We start from the raw sequence: 26,013 nt of genomic DNA, 5'->3' as shown, positions 1-26,013 counted from the left end.
GCCTTGTAGTCTGAGTCTGGGGCCGCCCAAACCTGCTATTAAGCATATTTTCCTTCTGAAGAAGCTTTGTAAATCCTTTATACATGAATATGTCTATGCGTACATACCACAGAATTTGATTCCAGGTGTTCACGGATACACAGTAATATCAATTACCAAGCTGCAGCTGCAGATATATACCTGCCTGAATAACATTGTGTAATCAGCATACTGTAGGTTTTGTCTTCCACACACGGATATCTAAGGCATGACTATTGCTCTTGAAGTTTTTTTTTTTTATGTTTACTTGTCTTTTGTCGTCTTTTTGCTGTTGCTATGTTCTCTTTTTTCTGTTCCTCTCGTCTCATACAGGTGTGGAAGCAGACTAGGAGTTACAGTATACTTTATGTTTTGTCTTTTTTTGCTGTTTTCTTTTCTCTGTTTTTATGCATGATTTCCTATCTCTACTGTATCTCTTTCTCTCTCCCCTTAGTTCTTACCCCTTCATTTCTCACCTTTTTTTTCCATCTCTGTGTCCATTGTGTACGATTTTACTCCATAAATCATTTTCAATAATGTTTCATATCTAAGTACCAAATGAAACCTTAGGGCAACAGTCAAAATGGTCTTCTTGTGAAAGCAAATCTGTTGGGCTATTATCTAGCTCAGGGAAATCTATTCCCTGAGCTACACTGGCAAAACAGGACATAGACACAAAAAAGAGCTGGATGAAGTACAAAAATATAACATTAGTGCAATCCAACAGCCTTGAACAAACCACAGACTAAAAAAAACTATAAACTAATAATGTATTAAGTTTATTTAATTTTAACTGTTATTTTTAGGTACAAACTGCACCACAAACAGTTATTGTAAGCTCTGTATTGTGGTCTTTTTAAAATATTTATTCTTCAATATCCTATTTGCTAATGCATTACCAGATAAAACATTGCTCTCGTAGAGTTTGACGTGTTTGTGAGCACATCTGTGCATGTGTTAGTCATGCTGGTTCAACGCCTACGCAGATATAACACAAGACATTGTGTTTGTGTTTAGTCCTGCAGTGTTTTCTTCCATTAATTCCGATGGCAAATTCATCATGACATTGTACACATCCAGACAAGTAAACTCCATGCAGTCCTTTCCTTTTTTATAATATAGGAGCCCCGTATTGCAAGGGTTTATTAGACTCTCAGCTTTTAACAAGTGTGGGAAAGGTGGTAATTACAACGCAGTGGTATTTGTTGTATGTGTCTCTTACTTTGTTTGAATCCTGTATTTAATGCTGTGCTGCACACAATGCAGTCACTGTTATTTGAAGAAATGGATTGGGAAGATTATGAAACATATTTGGCGGCATTTGTCCTCAAGTAGTCCTACTCAGCTTAACATTTGTAGGAGCAAACAACATGCCTTTTTCTTCTCTATATTAGGTTATGTGCTTCGTCTGTGAAATCTAGTTTTTCTGCTTGACACTCTCCACCTGTGCTTGTGTTTGGGGTGAGATACTGCTTATGTTGAAAATCAAGTTATGAGAAATTTAGGTTACTGTGAAAGCGCTCTAATTGGAACTGTAACAAACGACCAGCATGGTTGTGACCGAATCCTTTTAACACATGGCATTGAAGCAGAACAATTAGCCTAGTTATTCTGAGGCAAAAACCTTCATGTTGGCTAACTAATTTCCCTAAGCTATCACTACAAAGTGTATAATTTTACCCTTTTATCTTCTTCTTGTGATTAGGACCCAGCATACACAGGTAAAGAATCACTCTATTTCCTGATACTTATCCATTATTGTCATATAAATAACGGCACATGGCCATAAATTTTTTATTAAGACAAATAAAGTGCATTTTTTTATTGATCGACATGTAAAAAAAAAAAATACCCTTTTGACGCTTTTAAAAAAATTACTCATAAAAGGCAACAAAACACCCTACCCCTTATAGCTAGTGTAACCTACTTTGGCTAAATGGGGAGATGCTGCTTATAACTATCTACCTTTTGTTTTACTTTTTTAAGTCTGTGCCACAAATCTTCACTTTTTGTTTTAAATGAAGTGGTTTTATTGCATAAACATGATATGATAAACGACTTACAGTGTTCTTATAAGATCAATATTTGGGGTTTTAGTTACTTCGGGAATTTTAGATTTTATTATTTTTTATTATTATTTGATTTTCAATTCTTATCCAGTCCACAATTAATTTACAGGTATGTTTAAGATCACGTTGCAAAGTCTAGTTCTAGCTGAGCTTATTTTTTTTTTTTGGTTATAGATTGGTCAAGCACCGTCTCATACATTGTGGATTTTGAAATGAGGTCCTACAGGAAAGAAGCTAATTTGTTGTTGGCGTTAGGATTTTTACACTTATTTTCCCAAAGATAAAACCTTAATGACGAAACAACTTTGGGGATAAAGTTTGTTTCTGTGTGGACAGGACCTCATAAGAGTAGAAAGCCTCCTTCACAAAGTTGAGTAGTAATTTCCTGCAACAGAAGTGATTTAAATTAACATCTGAGTAAGTAAATTTTATTAATATAGTGCATTTTTCTTAAATTTCGCAGGTGAGATACTTAACCAATGGAATAAGACAACTGCAGTTTCTTATTTCAAGTGCATAATATCTAATTATCTTATTTTAAGGGTAAAAATACTGTTTTTTTGGCAGATCATCTTAATAACTAACTCAAAAGTAAATACACTTTTTAAACGAAATATTTATGCATTCTGAAGTGTACTAACTTTAATTTCTTAGTATTGTAAGATATAATATATCTATCCATTCAAATATGTCAATAAAACCAAGGCTGTGTCTTTTTATACAGTCTTGCAATGTTTACTGTAATCACACAGTGATTTTCTCCATTTAGGTTAAGCCTGTAGATGATGCTCTACTGTTATTGTCTCTTGTTTCAAGACTTCTGTTTTCTATGAAAAGCCCTGACGCTCATTCATCATATTGAATATTCAATAGTACTACTGCCCCCACCCTACACACAAGCTCACAACCAATTAGAGATGCAACCCTCCCACCTCTTCATAACCCCCCTCCCCTTCTTTCAGCACATGACGAACAAACAGGGTTCTGTCTTTTGTTCGTCTTTATGGTGAAAGAAACAAAGCTATTTTCTCAGCCCCCAGCAGAATACAGCTTGACCCCGTAGGCAGAGACTGTTATATAATATGGAACAGTTCTTACTCCTTGTGTAATGTTTTCTTTTCAGCCCTTTGTAAAATGATGGATTTACTTTTTGCTATTGAGTCGAATGGATGAAAATAACCATGTTTAAGAAAATCTTTGTATTTTCTCACTTGGCCAGTAGAAGCTGAGCTGAAAGAAAAATCTTACACCTATTGGATTTTGTGGAGTAAAACATGTTTCAGTTGTTCAGATATTTGATTTAACTCCCCATCATGTCAAACTCTGCCCAGCTGCTAAAACATTGGATTTTCTGAACTTTTGACAGGGACCAATGTTTACACGTCTCTTGGAACACAACAAATGCTATATCTGCTGGACACTGGAGTGTATTTGGGTCATAGTTGACCTCGTTCTCTGTAAATACATGTTCGTGAGCTGCTTCGTTGGCCGTAAATCACAACATCCTCACTGACCCACTAAGAAGTGCCCACTCTGAGCTAGCGGCCGCTGTGGTTGTCTGCCTACCAGGGGCCACCGACCAACAGAGGAGAGTCAGGGCTTCTAATTGAAACTGTGGAGTTTATCTCTAACATCCGTTTAGTTGTGCCGAGTGTGGCCAACAGATTAAAGCACTGGCATTAATGCCGATTTGCTCCTCTATCACACATTTGATTTGCCGTTGTCGGAGCGTGTTCTTTTCCTCTTATCCGATGCAGAGAATCCAATGTAGGATCCGGATGTATTGAGCACGCTTCTCCCTGCTTGATTGTGCTTCCAACCTTTGAAATTGTAACCTTCACTTCTTGCTGTCTGCTTCTTGTGTTTTTATATCGGTCAATCATCTTGTGTCTTTCTGCAATGGCAATCAACTCTTGCTTTATTGCCCTTTTCATTATTGTTTTCTGTGCCTGTAGACACTCTGTTTAGGGAAGTTTTGATGCTGCTCTCTCTTAATAGAATTAAACAGATTTTAGTGGAGGACAGGTTAAATGGGCGTTGAAGTTGCTATGTAATCACTCTCTCCATTCTGATCACAATGATCATACCCACTGAGGCTGCATCCTTTAGATTCTACTGCTGCATCATCACTACAATCCTGAGTCAGGCGGGACTGAGAGAAGCTGGTGGGAATTGACATCTGGACCTGTTTGGCATAACCTGTGCAAAGACTGATGAGATCCATGACTTTGTCAACAACCGTATTGAAAAAAAACCCCACATTTATTATTTCTCAAGGCTTCTTGGATTATTAATGTTTGTCTCCCAGGTTGCCGTACAGCAGCTCAAATTACTGCATTCGGTTGAGGATAAAACAGAATTAAAACAAATTTACCATGTTTAAAAAAAGAGGCTCAATCCCTCATTCACTCAATTCCTCTCCTCAGACTTGTTAGGCATTAAGAGGCTGTTATTTCCCTCGAGCATTTGGAAGCTCCTTTATCTGCCTTCGGTTCAGGACATGGCAGAGGAAGCAGCCTCTACGCTTGCTCTTCCTCAAGTGTATGAGAATCTATCCTAAAGTTTTATCGTGCACGTTGATCATCAGCACATATGTGGGATTCCATAGCATCCTTTTCTAGTGTGTAAACTAATACAGTAATGTAAAGACCGACTCGGATTAAATGGTTTGTAGCCAGGATTTCTTCCTGCCGACAGGATTAATCCACTTTAGATCAGTCTGCAGATCTGGATGATGCTGCATGGCAACCATATGGGGATAGAAAAATATGACAACTGAATTCACATTTCTAAATATGGTTTGCCTTTTTTAGGATAAAGAAGACGCGCTGCAGACTCTTAGCTGGTCAGTGTGCGTATGGAGCTTGCAACCTGTTATCCAGTCCCAGTCAGCTCTGTCCTTTCTGTCATTAGTCTGCACATTTTCCCAGTGCCTATCAGGGTTTATATGTCTTTTGTGATTTTCTCTTATCCTCCAAATATCCATATATCCTCTATACCTGCTTATTGCTGTAGGGGGGATCAGGTGAGATGCAATGTTCAATTTGGACAATTCCCAAATAGACAAACAACGATGCACAGAAAAACTCAGACCTCATGGCAATTTAGAGGAACCAGTTAACTTAACAGCAATCTAGAGGACCCAGTTAAATTATATCATTTCTGACAGCATGAGGAAGTGGAAGTACATAGAGAGAACCTAAGCATGGGGTGGTGAAAGCCTGCAAATTTCATGCAGAAAGACCCCGGGCCCAGATTCAAACCAAAGACCCTCTTGCTTTATGCAGAAGTTGTTTATCTCCCTGTTTGATCATTAGCAACCATTTGCAAAATCTGCATACTTGCAGAAATGATGTTTTAATTGTCTTATCCCCACATCATATATCCCACACAGTCATCTTTTTTCATCAGATAAACAAGTAGATTTTCCATTCGGTTGCCTATGAATAAAACTATTAAAATTTGTTTAAAAGTATTTCATCATCCAGCTATCTAAATGGTTTTCAACTCTTTCCTCCAACACTCATGCTGTCAGACGTGTGGTGTGCATTAACAACAGTTATATCTCTAAGTTATTTCTTCCTGACAGAAACAACTTTTAACCCAGAGAATAGTGTATGTGTGTGTGTATTCTTCTCACTCTAATATTGATGCGGTTGTGTTTTTGTTTTCTTGTTTCGGTGCCACCCGATCCTCCCTGGGGCATGCATTTTTAATAATCTAGGAAAGATGAGATGCACCCTGTTCTTTTTGAAGCTGCTCAGGTGCAGCATAGAAGCCTCTGTCGTGATAAATCATCCTATCCAATCGACTATGCAATGATATTTATTCCCTGTGTCATTAATACTATTGTGAATGCCAGCAAAAAAAAAAAAAAAAAACTGCATTATGAATTTCTAAGGGATGCAAAGTGTCGCAGTGGGTAGTGCTTCAGCAAGAATGTTCCCGGCCCAGGGTTTTTCAGCATGGAGTTAGCATGTTCTGCCTGTGCATGCGTGGGTTCTCTCCGGGTACTCCGGCTTTCTCACACAGTCTAAAAACATGACTGTTAGGTTAATTCCCTAGATTCTTCTTAGGTGTCAGTGTGTTCGTGAATGCTTGGTTGTCCTGCCCCTCGCTTACCCATAAGGGTGATGGATGGGTGGATGGATGGATGGATGGACAGATGGATGAATTTCTAATTTTCCTACAACCGGTTGTTAGATTGAATGAAGGATCTGATTTGACCCTGTTTAACCACCTATGTTGACAGCTGTAAGTCTTTTGGGCCATGGCTCTACCTTTTAGAACCCTAGTTTTGAAAAACCATGTACTTGCCTTTTTTGTTTTGATATATTACGTGCAAAAGACTGAACCAGACAAAATGTGTAAAGGGTCATGGATATGAATCATTTTGGACGTTACAATAACAACTGGCTCTGTGGTGCAATAATCTAAATGCTAATTTTTCTGTTAATCCCAACATATAATCTACAGTATATGATACATCATTTCGTCCATGTGATAAATGTTAATCTATGTCACTGTGCATCTCTCCCTCCCCACATGTATTGTAGAATGGACGGTTATGTTAAAAAAACAAAACAAAAGAACCAAGCATGTTAAAAGAAATTAAAAGCAGCCATTTGTCATTCTTAAATAAAACACATTAGAGACGTTTATCTTTAATGACATTTCCATGTGCGCTTTGTTGGATTTTTTTCTAGCTTTGAAACATTGACTTACATAAATGTCTGTTTTAGAAAATGAATTTGACACTAAAAAAAACATCACCTCCCCCTCAGGTGAGGATAGAGAGATGATACGTCTGAAGATGACAGACGAGCTGACCTTGACGAGGCTTTAAATTCCTCTCTTCTCACTTTTATTGCCATGTAGAGTGGACGTTTCGCTTGGTTTCTCTTTTTTTCTCACCTTCTCTCTTTCTTCCCATCTGACCATCTTCATAGCTGTCAATCTCTGTATGTTATTGACGTCAAAAGCGAATGCCTCTCAGAATTTAGATCCTTTCTTCAGCACCTGTCAGCTCCTGTGTGTGTGTTTCTGTGGGTGGTCATAGGTAGAGGTAATGAAATGTAAATGTGCTGAGCTGTTGCAGCAGAACGGAAAGTGTGTGTGCGTGTTTGGAAAAGTAGTTAATCCAATGTGAGCTGTGTGGGGCTCATCCTGCAGCAGCATTTGGAGCATTTCCCCTGGGTTTTCCTGCCTCCTTTTGCCCCGGGCAGCATCCACTGTCTGGTAGGCGACAGCACTGGCACCACTACAGCAAAGACCCAGTTTAATACCATCAGAGGCTATTGGTGGGGAATGGGCACCATGCCGTGTCGTCTTAGGCAGGGACTCAGACAACCCTGGAGCAAATTACTCCTGGCCTCATCCAGTCCTGAGCTTCTCTCTCTGTTATTTCTTTCATTTTCTTTGTTTCTTTTCATATTACTTGTTTCACTCTTCAATAGCCTCTCTGTCTCCTGCTCCTCCAGTTCATGAGTCGAATGAGTCATTTCGTATCTTGGCCTGTCCCTCTGGATATTGCCTTCTCCTTATTTACTGCTGCTCTCTTGTTTCCTTTATAGTCCACCATCTCTCTGTCTTATCTTTCGTCTGATTCTCTCATCTCTTTGGATTATTTATAAATATATATATATATTTTTTTACCTTTTCTCTCCTTGCTTCATCCTTAACCTTATCGTGTCCATTAAGGGGACCTAACAGCTACATCACTTCATGTCGTCCGTCAGCAAAGCTTCAACTCCAGCCATGATTCAGCATGTTTAAATAATAAATAGCTTGAAATATTTAGTATTTTTACCTTAATGGTTTATTCTTTGAACTATCAAGTCAATACTTTAATGCTGAATCAAGCTGTTCTCACCTTTTATTAACTTCATTTACACAATGTAAAAAACTTCCCTGCAATCAATGAGTTTTCTGTGTGTATTTAAAGATATAAAGAGATGCTTTGCTTTAAACCTGAGCTGTCTGGTATTCTGCATTGTACTAAAATCAGTCTCTTCAAGATTGATAAAGCCTTGAGATAAAACAAAAAGCCGGTCTGTTTAGTGTTGGCACAGAAAGCAGCCACGATTTCTGCTGTTGAATCTTTGCTGACTGAATATTGTGCATTGTTGAGTTCTTGGATTTGAAAACCCTCACAAGCCTGTTGTTTTTGCATCAGTTTATTTATATCTGATTCTTCACTCATTTTGTCACTTTAAAATGCTAAATTTCAGCTCTTGAGGGCCTGTGTCATGCAACAGTTTGAGCTTATCATCTAAGCTCTCGAGGTTGACTGCATTTGTGTTGCAGTTTAGTCAGTTGATTCTGGTGTGTAGGGCTGGAAGGTCAATTTAAATATTGCAGCAACAGTCCTTGAGGATTTGAGTTTGAAAACATTGCTTTATAGCATTTTTATTTGAATTTTATGCAATTAGAGCATCACACAGTTTATTTGTTTGGTTGTGTAAAGATCCACATTATTCTCCACATAAGTATGGACTACGCTCACAAGCATTACATTTACATCACTCTTCAACGATCTTTACAAAGAAAACACCATGATTGCCCTTAAGACACAATGTTAAATAAAACACTAAATTTAAATCAATCACTTCACAATTTTATGCACATTACACAGATACATTGTTGAATACACTGAGATACACACTCTTAACTTTCAGTAAATTCACAGATAGATACAGAATAAACACAATAGATGAAAAACCTTTTTTTTCCCCCCAGCTTTTTATTGTCATTACACTGTCACAAGTACAGAGCAACGAAATTCACTCTCTACATTTAACCCATCCCCTTGGGGAGCAGTGGGCTACCATTGTGCGGCTCCCGGGAAGCAGTGTGGGGTTAAGGGTCTTTGCTCAGGGAGCCAAAGTGGCAGACTGTGGAAGTGGGGCCATCCATTGTTTAGCTCTATCACAAAAAAAAAAAAAAACCTTGTGTAAATTACATTCTTAGATTTTTGGTGAGATGTGACACAATTAGAAAAACATCATGAATCACTTTGCAAAGATACTGTGCACATGTAAATAAACTTCAGCACAGAGGATACCCTCGCAAGTAAAACCGGAGCTTTCTAGACATTTGTTGTGTCACAACAATTCCTGTAACAAGCTGGATTGCTGATGCGGAACGGCAAACCCAGCTGTCATTTTTGCAGTTGAAGCTTTTCAAAACTATAAATACCACATGGATTCTTGAGGTTATGGACTTAGCAGCAATGATCCATGGTTTGTATATGAAAACAATGAAAACCCTGTCAAAAAGAAAGTGGATGTGGCAGCAAAACATCCAATCATTCAAGCATAGCCTGAAATGAACTTTTCACTGTTTGATTCATGGCATTGAAATGTGAAGAACAAGATCATGCAATGCAAAACAACACAGGAGCTCTGCACTATATCCACGTGATTGTATTCCAGAAATGAAATATGAAGAGCTAAAATCTGTCCTTGCACAGTGATGAACCATTGCTTCACAGCAGAATGTTTGCAGGACTAATCTTAGATGGAGCATTGTTTTATTTAATGATTTCCTGGTTTTCTCTCCAGAAAAGCAGGTTTGTTGTGTTAACTGGTGAATATATACCACCCTGAGGTGGGATTGTGTTCTACATGGTTGTCTGCCTCAGGTGTCTTTGTTTTGGACTCATAATGACTTTCATGAGGTTTACCCAGGATCCCTGCTGCTGATGTCAGGTCTGTGAAAAAGTAGTGCGGCTGAACCGTTTCCTTCAAAAATACACTTGAATTTTTTGATGGAACGACAAACTTAATATTTGCAGAGGAGAATGAAAGTTATGTGTTTTTAAACATGATGGCAGCATGATTTCATCATATATAGGGAAGCTATAGTTAAACGAGTTAAACGTGAACTAGAAGAAATCTTTTTAATAGACTTTAAAATCCAGATTTAATTTGGAACTTTTAATCAGTGTATCTATAAGACTGATTATAGACTAATCAAAGTATAGATATACATTCAATTGAGGATCTGGGTTGAGACTTTAATATTGATGTTAATTAATCCTCTTCTAGCAATTTGAATGAATTTAAGTGCAAAGAAGAACGGGCAAAGTTTCAGTTAGTTTTGACATCACATTTAAGAGTTGTGACTTTTCAGGATCTACATATGAAACATTTTTCGTTTTTATTAACTCTGCCTTCTGCCGTTTGTAATTATCCAATTTTGGGCTAATCACATAAAAATGCTAAGACTATACCTGAAAGGTATAGTGGAGGATGTTCTTTTGCCGGATGGATCATCAAAATCAGTGGTCCTCCTAATTATCAATATTTAGGATTGTAAATCAATCTCTAGGTAGGTAGAATTAACTTCTTAAAATACTGTTCATTGGATTTAAAGCAGCTTTTAGCAAGATTAGAAAAACATAACGGTATAAATGATTGCTTGTGTTAAACTTTCTAAGAGGCTTTTTTAATTTAATGACAGAGCGTTACCTTTGTTTCGTCTAAAGCCTGTTCAGCAGAGATAACATTACTGTATTTCCTGCGAAGAGCAATTGTAACTGATTGTGAACTTGTGATGTTTGGGGTCATCTTTCACTCAGTAATTAACAGAAACACATCATGACACACTCCAGGGTTGTGTTTTAAGCCCTGCCAAAGTTAAAAGCGTGTTTGATGTAAATACGTCTCAATAAAATGTAATTTTACTCTCATTATGTCTATGAAAATCTCGATACTAGTCCACATTTTAAACTGTGTTCAGTGGAGCAATTCGTTTCAGTTTTGTCCAATAACATACGTGAATTATCAGGCTATGTTTTGCCACATATTTTCTTATTAAGACGTGGATGATGTGAAAAAAATAAACGTTTTATGCTGGGGAGTGGCCATGCAGTGTGGTGCATTGATGCACCTAATATATGCAAGTAATATATTGACACTTAAAATGCTTCAGCTTTTAAGTACAGCCATTAGTTGCCAGACATAGGATTTAACACTCTGCCTCACAGCTGTCGGACTAAAAGTTGCCAGCTCTGTGTCTGGACTGGCTCTAATTTCTCACCTCCCCGTGGTAATAAAAGCAGCAGGCCGCAGCATCCCTTCACACCGCCAAGGTTAAGTACCGTCTCACTGAAGCATCTCCTGACTCAAAGTATTACTTCCTATGATGGCTTTCGCTGTCTCTTTCTCAATTATTTCGGAGCAGAAGGCACTCTTTTGCAAAATAATTTACTGTCATTCGGCATTACAAATGACATTTTACATATGACCTCCTATAAAATTTGTGCCTCTTGAAAGTTGTATCACATGCAGCAAAATTCTATTTTGAGAAGTCCAGCTGCGGCTTAAAGATGTCTGAGAGACTGCAGCATGTCAACAGCTTTAGGGATAAAGCTTTTCTGCCTTATGCATGTGCATGTGTTGATGGTTATTAGTCTACCTGAGGGTGAGAAGTGAATAAGCGGTTTCCAGGATGTGAGGGTTCCTGCAGGATTCTTGTTTCACTCTACCGCGTGTTGCCCAGTCCTGGAAGAGCTTAGATAAGGATCCTCCCAGCAGTCCTAGCAACCTGTTTCAGTCCAGAGCACAACAAAGCACAGAAGTAGGTTAACATGCCTTTAGTTGTGCAGCAGTAGGAGCTGATCAGCAGCTTTCAAGCGTGCCTATTCTGCTTTAGGGCTCTTAAGAAAAAGCATCTCTGCTGGGCTTTTTTATTGATGCCGGAAGTGTTTAGGTTCCAGGTTAGGTCCTTAGTGATGTGCACTTATATCAACTTACTTCTTTTGTTTTTCCTGGAGGTCTAGAGGTCAGTTTTAGATTCAGGTACTGTCGTCTCCGGACCTCATATCTGTTGGCAGTTTTCTCATTGTTTATTGTGTTGTCCAATAGGGCAGACTCTCGTAGCTATGCCCACATGGTCATAGGTTAGGAGAACATAGAGAGCTGGACCGCGGACACAGCCTTGGGGTATGCCATTAGAAAATCCTTGATTTGATCAAAGGAAAGGGCTCCTTGGTTTATTGTTTTTTAACCAGTTTTCTTAGGATGACTTAGTTGAATTCATAACTGTAAACCAACACAAAGAAAATCCTGATGTAGCTGTACCAGGTTTTGCAATGCAACATGGCTTATTAATTGTTCTTTTAGTCCTCTATGCTGATTGATCTGACAGATGAGGTTTGTCCTTAAGGAAGGAGCTCTTACCAGTTTCCTGAAACTGTTCATGATCATTTGGGTGTGAGCAATTTAACTGAACCTAACTACCCACTATCCTTGGACCTAAACCCCAGCCCTCTTGCTGGTCAGGTTGCAGTAATGAACCAGGGGGAAAGTTGCATTGTTTTTAAGCCATCCTTTCATATCCGATGTTAGATTTTTGAAGGTGTTTTCACTTCAGAAATGAAAACATTTGCTACCCTGATCATGCAGTTATCTCTTTTTGCATAGCTGGATTGTGTTTGGATTGTGTCCTCCTATAGTCACTCTATCAGCTATAAGGTCTCATGGGTAGATACTTCCTGTTTGGTGGTGCAGTCCCTTTCCACTTTTCCATTTGTTACCGTATTTCTCTTGCACATGCTGTTTCATTTATCTTGTCACTTCCTCTCTGTCACTGAGTTCCTCCTTTTATATCCTTTGCATTTTTTTCATGTCTATCTACAATTAATTTAAAGCTTTTTCCTGCCTTTTTCCTCCTTTTTTCTTCATCACTGATCCCAAAACTCTCTGATCTATCTATGTCTGTCCCCATCTTCCCACATGACCTCCTGTTCTTTCTCAGGTGGGTTATCTACAAGGTAATGTGTTTGCAGACAGCACACGGTGACTTAGGGAGGCCATTAGGGAATGCCCTGACTGCAAATAGCAGCGTTGGATGTCCATGACAGTACAAGTGCTGGTGTTAGCATTTGTCAGCAGCATTTTTGTGTCTGTGTGGGTGTGTGTTTGTGTAGGTTTGAAGGTTATGATGAAGAATGAGAACTGATATACACCAATAATGGAGACTTCTCTCTGATGGAAGCAATTTTTTACAAATTGATGAAGAGATGTACAAACATGGGATGAGTCTTATAGCCATCATTAACATAGATGTCATGTTGAAATTGAGGTTTAAAACACTATTTATGATTGTTTTTTGAGGGCTGGATTGATTCATTGATAAGAAACACCAATTGTTATTGTGTAAAATAAGAATTGGGAATTAAATTTTGCGCTTAAACAAATACAGTAATTCAAATACTTTCCAAATTATACACGCAGGCTTAAATGATGAAGGAATCCCTGCTGAAATTTCCTTAAATGGTCTTGATCAAATTGTATCCCAGAGGCTTCCTGAATCATTCTGGATAAATATTTGAAATGTTTTAGCAGAATTGTTCTTTTGAACTGGTTGATTTCCCTGCAGGCAATTCTAAGTACGCTAATTAAATGTTTAATATATTGAAAAGATTTTATCTCTTTCCAGAACCTGGATTTTAACTTGATCTAATCAATTCTGATCCATTTTAGATCATCAAAATCTGACAAATTTTTGTGCAGGTGTTAAAAAAAAATTTAGTTTTTGTTTTAAGGTTGAAATATTTTGGGACAATTTTTCATTCACTGTTTAAAAGTTTGTGGTTTTGGTGTACATCAGTACCGAAGGTAGGGAAAAAATACCATAATGCCTCCGACACCATGGTTTACAGTTATTATAGAAAATACTTTTTCTGGACTCCTCCAGCTGTACATGTCATAACAGTCGAAGAGCAAAGCATCAGTAAGCTCCAACTTATTTTGGGTTAACTGGATAAGATGGGAAATGTTTTTTGTGACATCAACTTTTAGGTGTATGGAATATTTACTCTTTTATTAATGTTATGTGTGTGATTGTGTCTCTGTGTGGGACTTTATTTATGTGAGTGCATCTTGTGTGCATGGAAGTGTTATAGATGCAGGGCTGTTGATCCCATTGAATTATTGATGGCATGGAGGTCAAGGATATCTCTCGCTCAGGATCACACAGAGGATGGAAACCGACCCTGGCAGCGTCACGCAAAGCCACTCTGCCCACTGGCTGGATGAACAACTGGCACTCTGTCCCATAAACAGGGACCCATTTATAGATGCAGCAGTTTGTTTGTTTTGTAGTAAGATATAGTCAAGCATCTGCTAAAATTAAGATATCTAATACAGAAAAAAGGCTCTTGCTTTGCTTGTTCTGCAATGTCTGCACTCCAATTTTTACACACACATCCCAAGTAGCTAACTCAAATATGGCCTTCGGGTTTAATCAATGCACGTGCTGCAACATGATGCCTTATTGATCCCCTAAGCAGCGTTCTAAATAACCCTTAATAACTGACGTCATAGATCTCTGGATGGTTGGTTAGCTCTTTTTAAAATCCAAGTTTACAAGAGAATAATAAAAGTGGCAGCAGTCAGTGTGGGCGTTCTGGGATTCGCGTGATGATGTGAATCAATGACAGCGGCGATGACATACAAACATCGGCAGGGACTTGCGTGCATGTTTATCTGTCTGCTCAAATAATTTGCACAGCCATTTTCTCTGATCTTCAGAAATAGCAGCCAGCTTTTTGCAAAGAACCATGACACATTTGAGTCAGTTTTGCACAGCTTTGCCCCCTCTGCACTTATTCCTGCTTGTTGCAGAGCGCGTGGTTGGGATCAGATGGGAAGTGACAGCTGACTCGGGGAAAAGGAGAGGCAGCGATCCTCCATCGCCTTGTGATGTTTCTCTACCCCACAGCTTGTTGCAGTTTATATCAAATGGTGACCAGCTTTAAATCTGCTTCATCGGTGGTGAAACATCCATCCCTCTGTCCATCACCTTTTTTAAAGCTTAAAACTACACTAAAAGAAAATGATGCTTTGAGTTTAATAAAATCTGACATTCTGAGATGAAAAATATGAAAATCTAAAAAAATTTTATTGCATTTTTTTTGTTAAAGCTGAAAAGAGTTGTTTTGGTATCTCTGGACATGTACAGAAACCAATGTTCTTGTTGGCACCCAAATTTTTTCACTAAAGTTCTACACATCGTTAGTTATGACCATGTTTGCATGACCCCTAACTGATGCCAGTTTCTAAATATTATTATCAAAAAAAAAATGTTTTGAATGATCATTCAGAATATTTTATGCCTCCCTTACAAAAGTTATATTAATTCATAAAAATATGTAGGCCGTCTCCTGTGATATAACCACATATATTAACTCCAAGACCTCCTTTTTTTAGGTGTTCAACACCTACTCCAACGAGGACTACGATCGCCGTAATGAGGAAGTGGATCCTGTGGCCTCCTCGGCAGAGTATGAGCTGGAGAAGAGGGTGGAGAAACTGGAACTCTTCCCTGTGGAACTGGAGAAAGGTGGGAAAGAACGTCTTAATGAGGAAAGCGTTCTGTCGGTTCCTCATTACACCCGAGAGACAGAGTCACCCACACACGGGTTGTCATCGGGATGTCGTCTATTATTAAACATGTCCCTGCTGTCTGCCTTGTATTCACGTTGCCTTTTTTCCAGTTATTTCTTTCCAAAGTGATTTACTACCGTACAGAAAAAATGCACAGAAATTTCCCAGAATTCATGCATTTATGAAGAATTTGTTCAGCGCCTTCTTTTCCTCTCGTTTTGTTCTGTTGTGATTATTTACCAAGATGCATATAATAAATGCTAACAGCTCAGAATACTGTTGCATTCCTTCATTAGCTTACTATTATGCAACTTGAACAGCTTGTAAATAATTGACTAAAGCAGAGGGAAAGATGAAGGACAGTTCTTATCTAGTCCATTCCTTATTTTCAGTTTAAAGAAATAAATGTAGATGTCTTTTTCTCCTCCTATTCGATAAATTATTTATTTCGGGCCATCTTAAAATATTTTCACACATCCTGCTTTACAGTTAGTTGTTGGGTTTTATTTGAAGCTGAATGGAAGGAGAAAAAAATTCAATGTTTTCTCTTTATGGTTCCAGATGAAGACGGTCTTGGGATCAGTATTATCGGGATGGGTGTCGGTGCTGATGCTGGCTTGGAGAAACTGGGCATCTTTGTAAAGACCGTCATAGAGGGCGGAGCTGCTGAGAGAGACGGAAGGTAAGAGCTGCTATCCTTTGGGTTTTTTTGTATTATGAACACATTTAAATTTATCTGGTCTTATATAAGAAAGGTGGAAAGAGGTACATAAATATAAAATGAAACTACATTTATAACCAATTAAATGTTAGCCAACTCTCAATTACTGTAGATTAAAGTCTATACTTTGACTGAGCAAGTCTAAATAAAATATATGCTTTAATCCACTCCACCCCCGTTTAATGTATCCTGCAACCTCTTAACAGATCTTCGTCCATAATTCCTCTTTATTCAGCTCCTGTCCAACATCCCTCTCCATTAAATCAAGACATCCCACATGATGCTGCCACCATCATGTTTTCTGCATGTCGGATATGCAGATGTGCCAAGCAGAGAGAGTTGTTTTAGTTATTTTTAGATTATATGTGTTGTACTGTAAATATAAATGTTATTGCAAAATAAAAGGCGTCTAAAGACAAAATAAAAACATTTAATATGAGAGAACATGTAATCAAAAGATGTCCGTGCGGCATTTTACCCTTTACAAGATTTTGAGAAATAACCTCCTAAAGTAACAACACAAAATTCTATATCCTGAATTTGTTTTATGTCACTTCAAAGTTTTTTTTGTACTTTTTATCTTAGTAAGAAAAAAATTATTCCAAGTGTGTGGTTTCATCTGAAAAACACACCTTCCTTTCTTCGCTCTCCGCCCCATGTAGCTTAAAGCTGGACTTTTGTAAGACTATGGCCTTTTTGATTTTTCAATAAAGACTATATTCAAACCTCTAAAGCCTTTCACAAAAAACTTATAGCTACAGCATATTGAGCTTAAATCAAGTGCTCACTGTATTTACAAATTGGTGACCTTCTAAGTCAAGGGGGGAAACCAGTCACTTCGGTCATGTGGTTTCTTCCATCAAATAAATCCAGATATAATCCTCACTTTAGAAATTGTTATGAAAATTTATAATTAGCAAAAAGTAAGAGGCTCTTTTATCAAGAAATAAAACATCAATCTTATTTTTATAAGTTTAGAAGGCATATCAGCGTTCTAACGGTGCAATTGTTACATTAAAATAAAGCCGACCTCCACAGTTTGTTCCAGTCTCTCCTGCACTTTCGGTCACGCTCTGTCCTTGTCAGATTAACAGCAGGGGTTTGGATTAGATCTGCTGGGACCTGGGTCTTACGCAGGCATGCCTGTGCATTTCTGCTTTAGCTCCATCATTTCAATGTTGCTCTGTATATGAAAAAAATTCCCATTTTCCCTTCTTCATAGTGTGTTTCTGCTTCTATCCCTGAATGATGTATCTGAGCGTGAACAGTGCAGAATAAGCAGCAGGCCCAGGATACGATATGACAGGTTTTCAGTGCGGAGGCTGTGATTTCTAGCTCTAAACTACAAGCTTCAACCCATCAGAGCATTAATGTGGTTCCCGTTCCTTCTAAACTGATTAAAACTTTCATATTCCTCATCTTTCAGTGCTGCATTAGAGCCGGGAGCAGTCTGAAGTATGATTCTGGTGCTTTAAAGGTGTTAGCAGTAGGTGTGTTTTCTTCCCTGATTAATTTATGCCTTTAAGCAAAAGCCAGAGTTGCAGTTCTCCAGAACATGACATTGAGATTTGTTCTAATGCAACAAAGGAGAGAGAGAAGCAGAAAAGAAGCTGCTTTTCTTAGGGAGGACAATTCAAACTCACAGTACAGCCATCTCCAACTAATAGAGAATAAGTGGAAAAGACAACAGGAAAGCTGCATTCATGCATGAGTGGGTTTCTGTGTTCTGTACATTTGAGCCCTGTTTAACTTGTTAACTATAAACTCAATAATTCTCACTTGGCAGCTCCACTGTTTGGTATAAGATAAGGAAATAAGAAATGCCTTTTTCTTCCCAGAGAAGGGAAATTCAGATGTGATGGTGACAAAACCAAGTAGACAGCTAAGATATGACTAATTAATATAAAAAGGGACAAAAAAAGGTTAAATTGTTAGGTAGACGAAAGAAAAAAAAACCTAAATCTTATATTTTTCTTTTCTAAAAGATGATAAAAAGTACTGTACAGTTAGCACTAAAATAAGCATCTTCAGGTTAACAGAAAAATGCGAAAAACTGTGCAATAAACATGACTGTAACAATCAAACACTTTCAGACGAGGTAAAAACTACACAAAAAGTCATTAGCGAGGCATTTCTTAACATCTGTAATACACATCTAAGGGGATTTAAGGGGAGAACCATGTTTGTAAGCACTTATTAGAGGAATTATAGAGTTTTTTAATGATAATGCCTCCTGTGGCCAAAACGCAGAAATGCATCACTGTTCTGCACCTACTTGACACCTACTTCTCGTTTTTCCACCTTACCTTGAGTTGCCTTTGGTGTATGAGTTGAGGTGGATGCCTACCGCTTCTTAGTATCCACAAAATCCATCTTGATTTTATGGATACTCAGATTTACTTCCATTGTTTGCTAAGTTGGACCCATTTAACATGGACAGGCTTGATAGTACATCTGCAGAAGAGCGCGGGAACTTTAAACCTGAAGTAAATTCAGGAAAATAGGCTACAGGCTTATAGATGCATCGGTGTGAACTACTGAGGTGTCAGTCTGCTCATCATAAAATGTTTTAGTCATAAAGGGAATTCCTTTATTGTCATTGCACAAAGCCACATAGTGAAAAGGACCACAAAATGTCATTGTTTGGCTACCATCTTTCAGTAAAAACATACAAAATGTCTCTTTAAGGCCTGTTGGGAAGGAAGGATCTGTGGAAGCACAACTATGTGCATCTAAGATGCAGTTTAAATAATGTAATTTTTATATTTACTGGAAAAGTTGCCTTTTTCAAGTTAATTTTGAAGGAGAATAGTCTCCCTATTATGCCTCTTTGGATTAGCAATTTTGACCATTTTGTCAAATATTAGACAGTATGGTTATCATCTATGTATGTCATCACTGCCTCTACACATACTGGAGGGCTTGTATCCTGACATATCTGTTATCTCTTCCTTATTTGCTGATATGAGCCTAATGGTTTAATGCACTAGCGGGCTCACATCCAAGCAAGCTAGGTCATGCATCATCTGTGTTTGGGGTAAATGAGTTTCTCAAACCCTGAATGTTTCCTGCTTTTATCAGAATTACCTTGACCTTTATCGTCACTTTTATTGGTTTCACAAACAGCCTAAGATACAGTGAACAAGGGATGTGAAGAGTCACAAGCATCCGAGCTTCTCACAAAGGAGTCGGCCTGTAAAACCTCCTCTGAACCTCCAGATGACCTAGCTGTGTTGGACTAAATCAGCTTTTGACACATGTTAAAGTAAATATTTCTATAAGCCTTTTATTTGAGGAACTTACCGTACAAATTTGAACAGATTTTTTGGTCTCCCACTGGCTGCTGAGATGGAAGTATTTCAGATGTCGATTTGAAAGAATATCTTGGTGTCTGCATCGCTTCTGATACAAAAAAATAAATATTTTATGATTTTATGATCACTATAATTATTTTGTTTTTTTTATGTGCACCTTATTTTCTGTAGGAAATTGAGCTATAATTGTTTACATTTTAGGAATTTTTGTTGATTGCTTGGAAATTTTAAAAATCAAATAATAATTTGTATAAAATTAGAATTAAATAAAAGATTTATTGTTAATAAGGTCCTACACAAAAATACAGTTGGGATAAAAACATTTGTTAATATATAATATGAAACTAATTATTTTGTGATTATGTTTATATTCATGAAACACTCTTAAAGATTTAAAATATGGGAATATGTCACAATTTTGTACAATTTAAAGAGGTTTGTCACACAAGTAAATATGTACAGTACACTTTTGAAGCACTAAACTGCAAAAACTATCTAAAAATAAGTAAAAATGTCTTAAATTAAGTGTATTAACCCTTAATTTGAGCAGGTAAATAAGATGATTTGTCAATGGAATGAGTATTTTTACTCTTAAAATAAGGTAATTATTATCCACTTGATATAAGACAATGCAATTGTTTTTTTCTTATTTTAAATGTAAATTGCCTTGTTCCATTGGCAAAGTGTCTCACTTACATCCCTAATTTAAGAAAAAATGCACTTATTTTAAGAAAAAAACCGAATTATTTAGATTTAATTTTTTGCAGTGTGTGTATCTGGAATATTCTGTTCTTTTGTTCTTTTTTTTGCAGCTGTTCTGGCACTATAATATTTTGTAAGCTTTAGTTCAGGTTAAGGTCAAGAACTTTTTCCAGTCTTTTGGTGTTTTCGGATCAGAGCAGGAATCTCCAATGTACCGTGGCCGGATGTTATCTGGCCTCTTCCTCCTTGTTAACCTTCATATTTTGTTTTTCATCCCTTATCTCTTCTGTCTCATAAACAATTAAACACCTCCATAATGTCTAGTTAAAGCAATAAAAAACAGCTCTGTTGTGCTTTAGACTATAATCTAAACCAGCATGGCATCATTTGATAATCCAGGAAATTATGAGAGAAAATGAAATTAGCTGAATTATTTTCCTCCTCTTTTCATCATTTTGGCCTATTGACTGATGCCTCTGCCTGTGTGCACTAGGATCAAGGTGAACGACCAGATTGTAGAAGTGGACGGGACCAGTCTGGTGGGCGTGACGCAGAGCTTTGCTGCTTCAGTCCTGAGGAACACATCAGGGGTGGTTCGGTAAGAAATACCAACAGCAGAACTAGATTGCTGTAAATTGGTGTTTACAGAAAACTGGATCTAATGCAGATTTTTTTTTCAAGACGACATAAAAAGCTGTAATATATTTTTGCTTTCCATCTGATCTTCAAAGGGCATATAACATTTCATGGCCATGCTTCATTGCGTTTAACATCAAACATTTAACATCATATAAACTCAAGAGTATTCCCTTAAGACCCAAATTGTCCAAGTTAAACCAACAGGCTCATAAACATGTTGTGTAGTGAGTTAAAGAGAAACAACTGCCCCATTTTTACTGGAGCAGTTCTAAACACCCCTACTGGTTAAGCTGGATAAGCTGTTTTCTGGCACCGACCCAGATTTGAAGAATATTCCAGAAATGTTCAGATGGGTTGTTGTTGGGGCTTTGCCAAAATGTTACGGTTTGCAGTAATCATCATTTAACTATTTCAGGTGTAAGTAATAAATGCAAGCCTTTTAGCCCTATATCTTTATTTTTCATCCCCTTTGTGCATACCATTGATACCCCAGCATGATGCTGCCACCACCGTTGTTGCAGTGTTTTAAATTAAAGTCTTCTCTAAAAAAAGCCATTTTTATTTTGTCCTTTGACCAGCTGCAAGTTTCAGTCATAGTTGAAAGTGTATAAATGGATCAGGGGCACTTTTCCTCTCAGTCATGTTAAATTTGCTTCCCTGCTAGCTGAGAGCTGAGCTTGGTGTTTGGTCTGATTCAGCTGATTTGATATTGGGTTGCTCTTTATTAAATGCAATTAAGTTTATTTATATAGCACCAATTCACAACACATGTCATCTCAAGGCACTTAACAGATCAACCAGATCATACAGTCAAATTGTTCTTTTGCATCCTAACGTATTTCCTAGGTATCTAAATGCCATAGAGTGGTTCAGACGGTTGAAACAACAGATAACCTTATCAGACCTCTAAACCAGATTAAAATCTTACCTATAGAAAATCCAGCAAATAGTGTTCATAAATCCTGCCCAGATTTTGCCAGAAGCTTCCATGGCTATAGAAAAACACAGACTGTAGTATTTTTATATTAGTGTTTGTATTCAATCCTTATCATATGTGGATTCATGAAATTCATTTTTGATCTTCAAGTGACAAAAAACTCTTCACAATTCGCCTATTATTGAAAAATAAAAATAAAAAACAGACAGAAAAAGCAAAAATCTCTGTCATGACTTCAGCTTCCAAAGTACATGTAGCATTTTTAATTTTAAATATCATAAAACCCTGAGTTTAGAATAGGCACTCTGGCAAACTTAAGAAATTTACATTTATAGATTTACATTGAACGTTTATGTACCGTACCAAAAATCCGCTGCCATTGAAATAAACTGAAAAAGGAAAAAAAAATAAGTAAACAAGCCTAATGGAGCTCCTGCATTAAATGCTGTTGAGCAACATTTTCAGGCAATCCCTGAAATCAGGTGTTTTCTGAAATGATCAGGAAAAGTCCAGTCAGACTTCTGCACATCAAAAGCTTTGTTGGTTCACTGTTCATGAGCAAGGCACTTTGACAACATTATTTTTAACAAAAATTCAAACTTGATACTTTTTTATTAAATAATCATTAAATTTTTTTATGTATTATTACTTTTTCAGTTTGGTGTTATTTGAATTATTGGTATGATTTTTTTATTTTCTTTATTGGAAGGGTATGTAAACGTTTAATGTGTAGATCAGACCAATTTTACTTTTGCAACAGGCTTTGTGTGAACAGAACTTCTTTTAAATAATATAACAGTGCATTATCAGCATAAAAACCTACTGGATTACCAATGCATAATTTTTCCTACCTTCCTGGTTAGTTCACTGTGCAACATCATAGTTAAATGGTCTAAATGTGTGTTAGTTTTATTTGTTGTTTTTTTCATTCATGCATTAAAACCCTCATTCTTTATCGCATTGGCTGCTGCTCCTTTAAAATCACCAGCATCTAATTAGCATAAAGAAATTGCCAAAATCTATTCCTATCAATCCTAAGTTTTGAACTGAACCTTGGAAAAAAGAATCTCTGGATTTAACAGAATGGTTCATCTTCATCCAACAAAGGCTCCTTTATGTTTAAATGTTTTAACGATCCCCCCTGATCAGCATACATCTGAACGCCGCAGCTCTGAATTCCTTTAGTCCTGCTGCCATGGTGCAGAAATCACAAAGCCGCCCCTCAAGTCGCCATACTCACTGTGAAAAACACCAACACACAGAATAACACTCAAAGCATGGCAGGGAGGCTTTGATTTGAAAGGCTCAAGCTGTCCTTGGCAACAGCCTGCCATACCAGCCTCCAACTGATTCTTGTCTTTTCTTCTGCTTTGCTTTGGTTAGTGTTTATTTTAACATTCACTGCAGTTTCTAACCTCCCCTCTCATTTCTATTTATCCTTTTTTTTGACTCAAACGTCTAAAGAAAAATTCAAACATGTCTGTGTTGTGTGGATACCTGTTGTTGCTGTTAAATAACCAACAAACAGTGAGGTTTTCACCCTTATATACATTGTAACAGGGATGAGATGTCACCACTGACTGCTCTTCCAGCAGATGCTGTTTGCTGAACTAATATTGACAGTGGAGGTTTTCCACACAGCAGGATGTGTCTGTGTCGATGAGGAAACCTTGAAAATGTTGACATCTATCATCTGACCATTAATCTTCCTGCATATATAAATAAGATAAGAAGTCAAATCAGAGTTTTATTCCATCATGTAGTAAATATTCACATCTAATACCAAAAATAAAGATCCCACTAGGTTTTATAGAGTTATTTTTATTTATCTAGCTCCTCTGTTATTTCTGATCAGGTTCCACTCTTGCTGCCACCTCTTCACTCTCACTCAATATTCATTCTTCCTCCATCACATCTAACTCACTCCTCCTCCTCCTCCTACTCAGTAAATCCTTCCCTCACTCTGTCTGATCACCAGAGGTTTCATAGCCAAATGTCCTAGATTTGCCTTTTTAGCTAAATTTAACCTCAGCTTTCAGCAGTGAAGCATCCAGGTTTCAGTCCGAGGCTTCTTTGCTTCTTTGACCATGAATAAAAAGTAGTTTAACACAGACTAGATGAAAAAAATGAAGGAGAAAGTACCGCTATATGATGTCATGGAAGAAAATTGTCTTGGAAGGTTTGAGTTTTTTTTTTTTAACCATTTGCATCCCATTAATCATAAACACATTTGATTATTTTATTTTCAGATTAAAGTAATTTTTTCATCACACACAGGAGAAATTAACTAATTGGGTTCAGTCAAATATTAATACGAGCTCAAAAAACAAAAATTTTCCAAAGTTAGAAACATGCAGAAAATGTAATGACACTTTTAACTGCATTTTGGACAATATATTAAACGTGTGAATCATAAATTAATTATTTTGTCCTGTATTTAAGCACATTAATGTTAGGAAATAGGGTTTATATGGGAAATGTTTTTCTGTAAAAGCTGGTCAGAATTGAGTTATAAATGGTTTGGACTTCCAGTGCAGTGAGATTAAACATAAAACGAAAGCTACAAAGAAATCAATCAAATCACAGCCATGAATGTCCAAATTCAAATCTGTGTTAAATTTTGAAAGCTGCTGTTCCAGATGCCCTTAATCCAGTCTGACTTTTAACACAAACAGCCCAAAGGTTTATTCTAGAAAGCAGTGACTTAAAAAGCTCTACATTATAACGTGCAGTAGGTATAATTTTCTATATTTTTGCTACTATTTGCTAATTTTATGCAATCAATTATGAATGTAATAAAGAAAAAAAAAAACTTACGCTACCATATGCTTTAGGGAGCATTTCCTTTGTTGAAAAAATACCAAGAAAAACACTGGATTATAAAACATTGGATAACCAAAACCTCATCCACGCACACAGAAAATATGTTTTTTCAACACTGATCTCACACATTTTCTCTCTAGAGATGAAGTTATTGTATTCAAGCAAGTTAAACTTGTTTCATTATAAGCATTGTTGAAGGATCAGATGCTAACAAATCTTTAATATAGTTCGAAGTGATTTCCTGATTAGAGTTATGTCCTTATATAAATGTAATTGGAGAATGGGCTTTAGTAGGAACATGACATATTAATTAAATCTTCATAAGCATGTTAACGCAGACATCAGTATTGTTAATAAGGGGACGATTGGCATGAAAATGTTTAATGTAAAAGCCAATCAGAGCATTGTGATCAGATAGAGAGAGGTGGTTTGTGTCGGTGCTTAATCCGATCAGCATCCATCTTAACGGATGTCCAGTCAGGTTGTTTGGGTCGGTGCAAACTGACCTGACAGCCCATGTATGTAGAGAAAGGAGCAGCGGCGCTGGGACGCACTGAGCTTTAAGGGATGGTTATTTCAAACCGCTCTCTCATTCTGTAAACTGTAGGGGTCCATTCTGGGAGCTTAACTCGGTCGGAACTAAAACTCTTTCTAATCTGATTTTTTTTTTCTTTTGCATATAAGCAGAAGTTCATCACTTTTTCTGCAGTTTATTTAGAGCAGTTCTATTGTGAATAAATAAAGTCCGGTGCACGTAAACAGACGTCATGATTGAATTATTTGATTTTAACAATATAAACAGTGCATTTACATATTTTTTTTTAATCAAAGAATTATGCGTGTATGAGGGTCCAAGTTTGATTGTGAGGGGTTGGCAGAAGATAATTAAATGAATGATCTGTATTTAGATTTATTTTTAAGAATTGTACTAATTGCAATATCAAATTCTGGCACATAGTAAAATAAACGGTTAAATTCAAAGTAAATACACTTTAAAGCAGGTAGTGGTGTGATTTAAAGGAAACTATAGTTGATTTTATGACAGTATCGAATGTACTGCTGTGGACTTCTCTTTCTGCAACTGTTAAAAAGTGATGGTTAGTGGTAAGCAGTGATTAAAGATGGGGGGAATCTGAGTAAACCAAAGAGAAGTCCAGTGAGGACCACTGTGCAAGGCTAGAAGTTTCATGTCTGCAATGTTTTAATATCACTTGTTGATAAATAAGTTGTAATATTAATTAGTGCAGTTTTAGCTGCAGACAATTTTTTTGCTGTTTTCCTGCTTCATAAATTTCATAAACATGAAGATTTCTCTTTCACTGCTTTACAATTTAATGTTGGGTGTCTGGGGATAGACCTACTGGAGTATCTCTCAACTTTAGCCACCATCATAATC

The 26,013-nt window shown here is 37.1% G+C and overlaps 1 protein-coding gene across 8 annotated transcripts in view; it reads left to right on the top strand.

Moving 5' to 3' along the window:
• ppp1r9a (protein phosphatase 1 regulatory subunit 9A) overlaps positions 1-26,013 on the top strand; it is a 66,131-nt gene that overhangs the window by 15,922 nt on the left and 24,196 nt on the right. For all 8 annotated transcript variants that reach the window (XM_015376483.1, XM_015376489.1, XM_015376484.1 and 5 more), the window contains exons 3-5: positions 15,305-15,437; positions 16,043-16,163; positions 20,712-20,816. In XM_015376483.1, coding sequence (XP_015231969.1) covers positions 15,305-15,437; positions 16,043-16,163; positions 20,712-20,816 — 359 coding nt within the window. The remainder of the gene's footprint in view (positions 1-15,304; positions 15,438-16,042; positions 16,164-20,711; positions 20,817-26,013) is intronic.

The sequence above is a fragment of the Cyprinodon variegatus genome, unplaced genomic scaffold, assembly GCF_000732505.1.
Source record: "Cyprinodon variegatus isolate N-32 unplaced genomic scaffold, C_variegatus-1.0 Scaffold135, whole genome shotgun sequence".
NCBI lineage: Eukaryota > Metazoa > Chordata > Actinopteri > Cyprinodontiformes > Cyprinodontidae > Cyprinodon > Cyprinodon variegatus.
The sequence above is the reverse complement of the archived record's forward strand: the minus strand, read 5'-3'. Positions and strand labels throughout refer to the sequence as shown.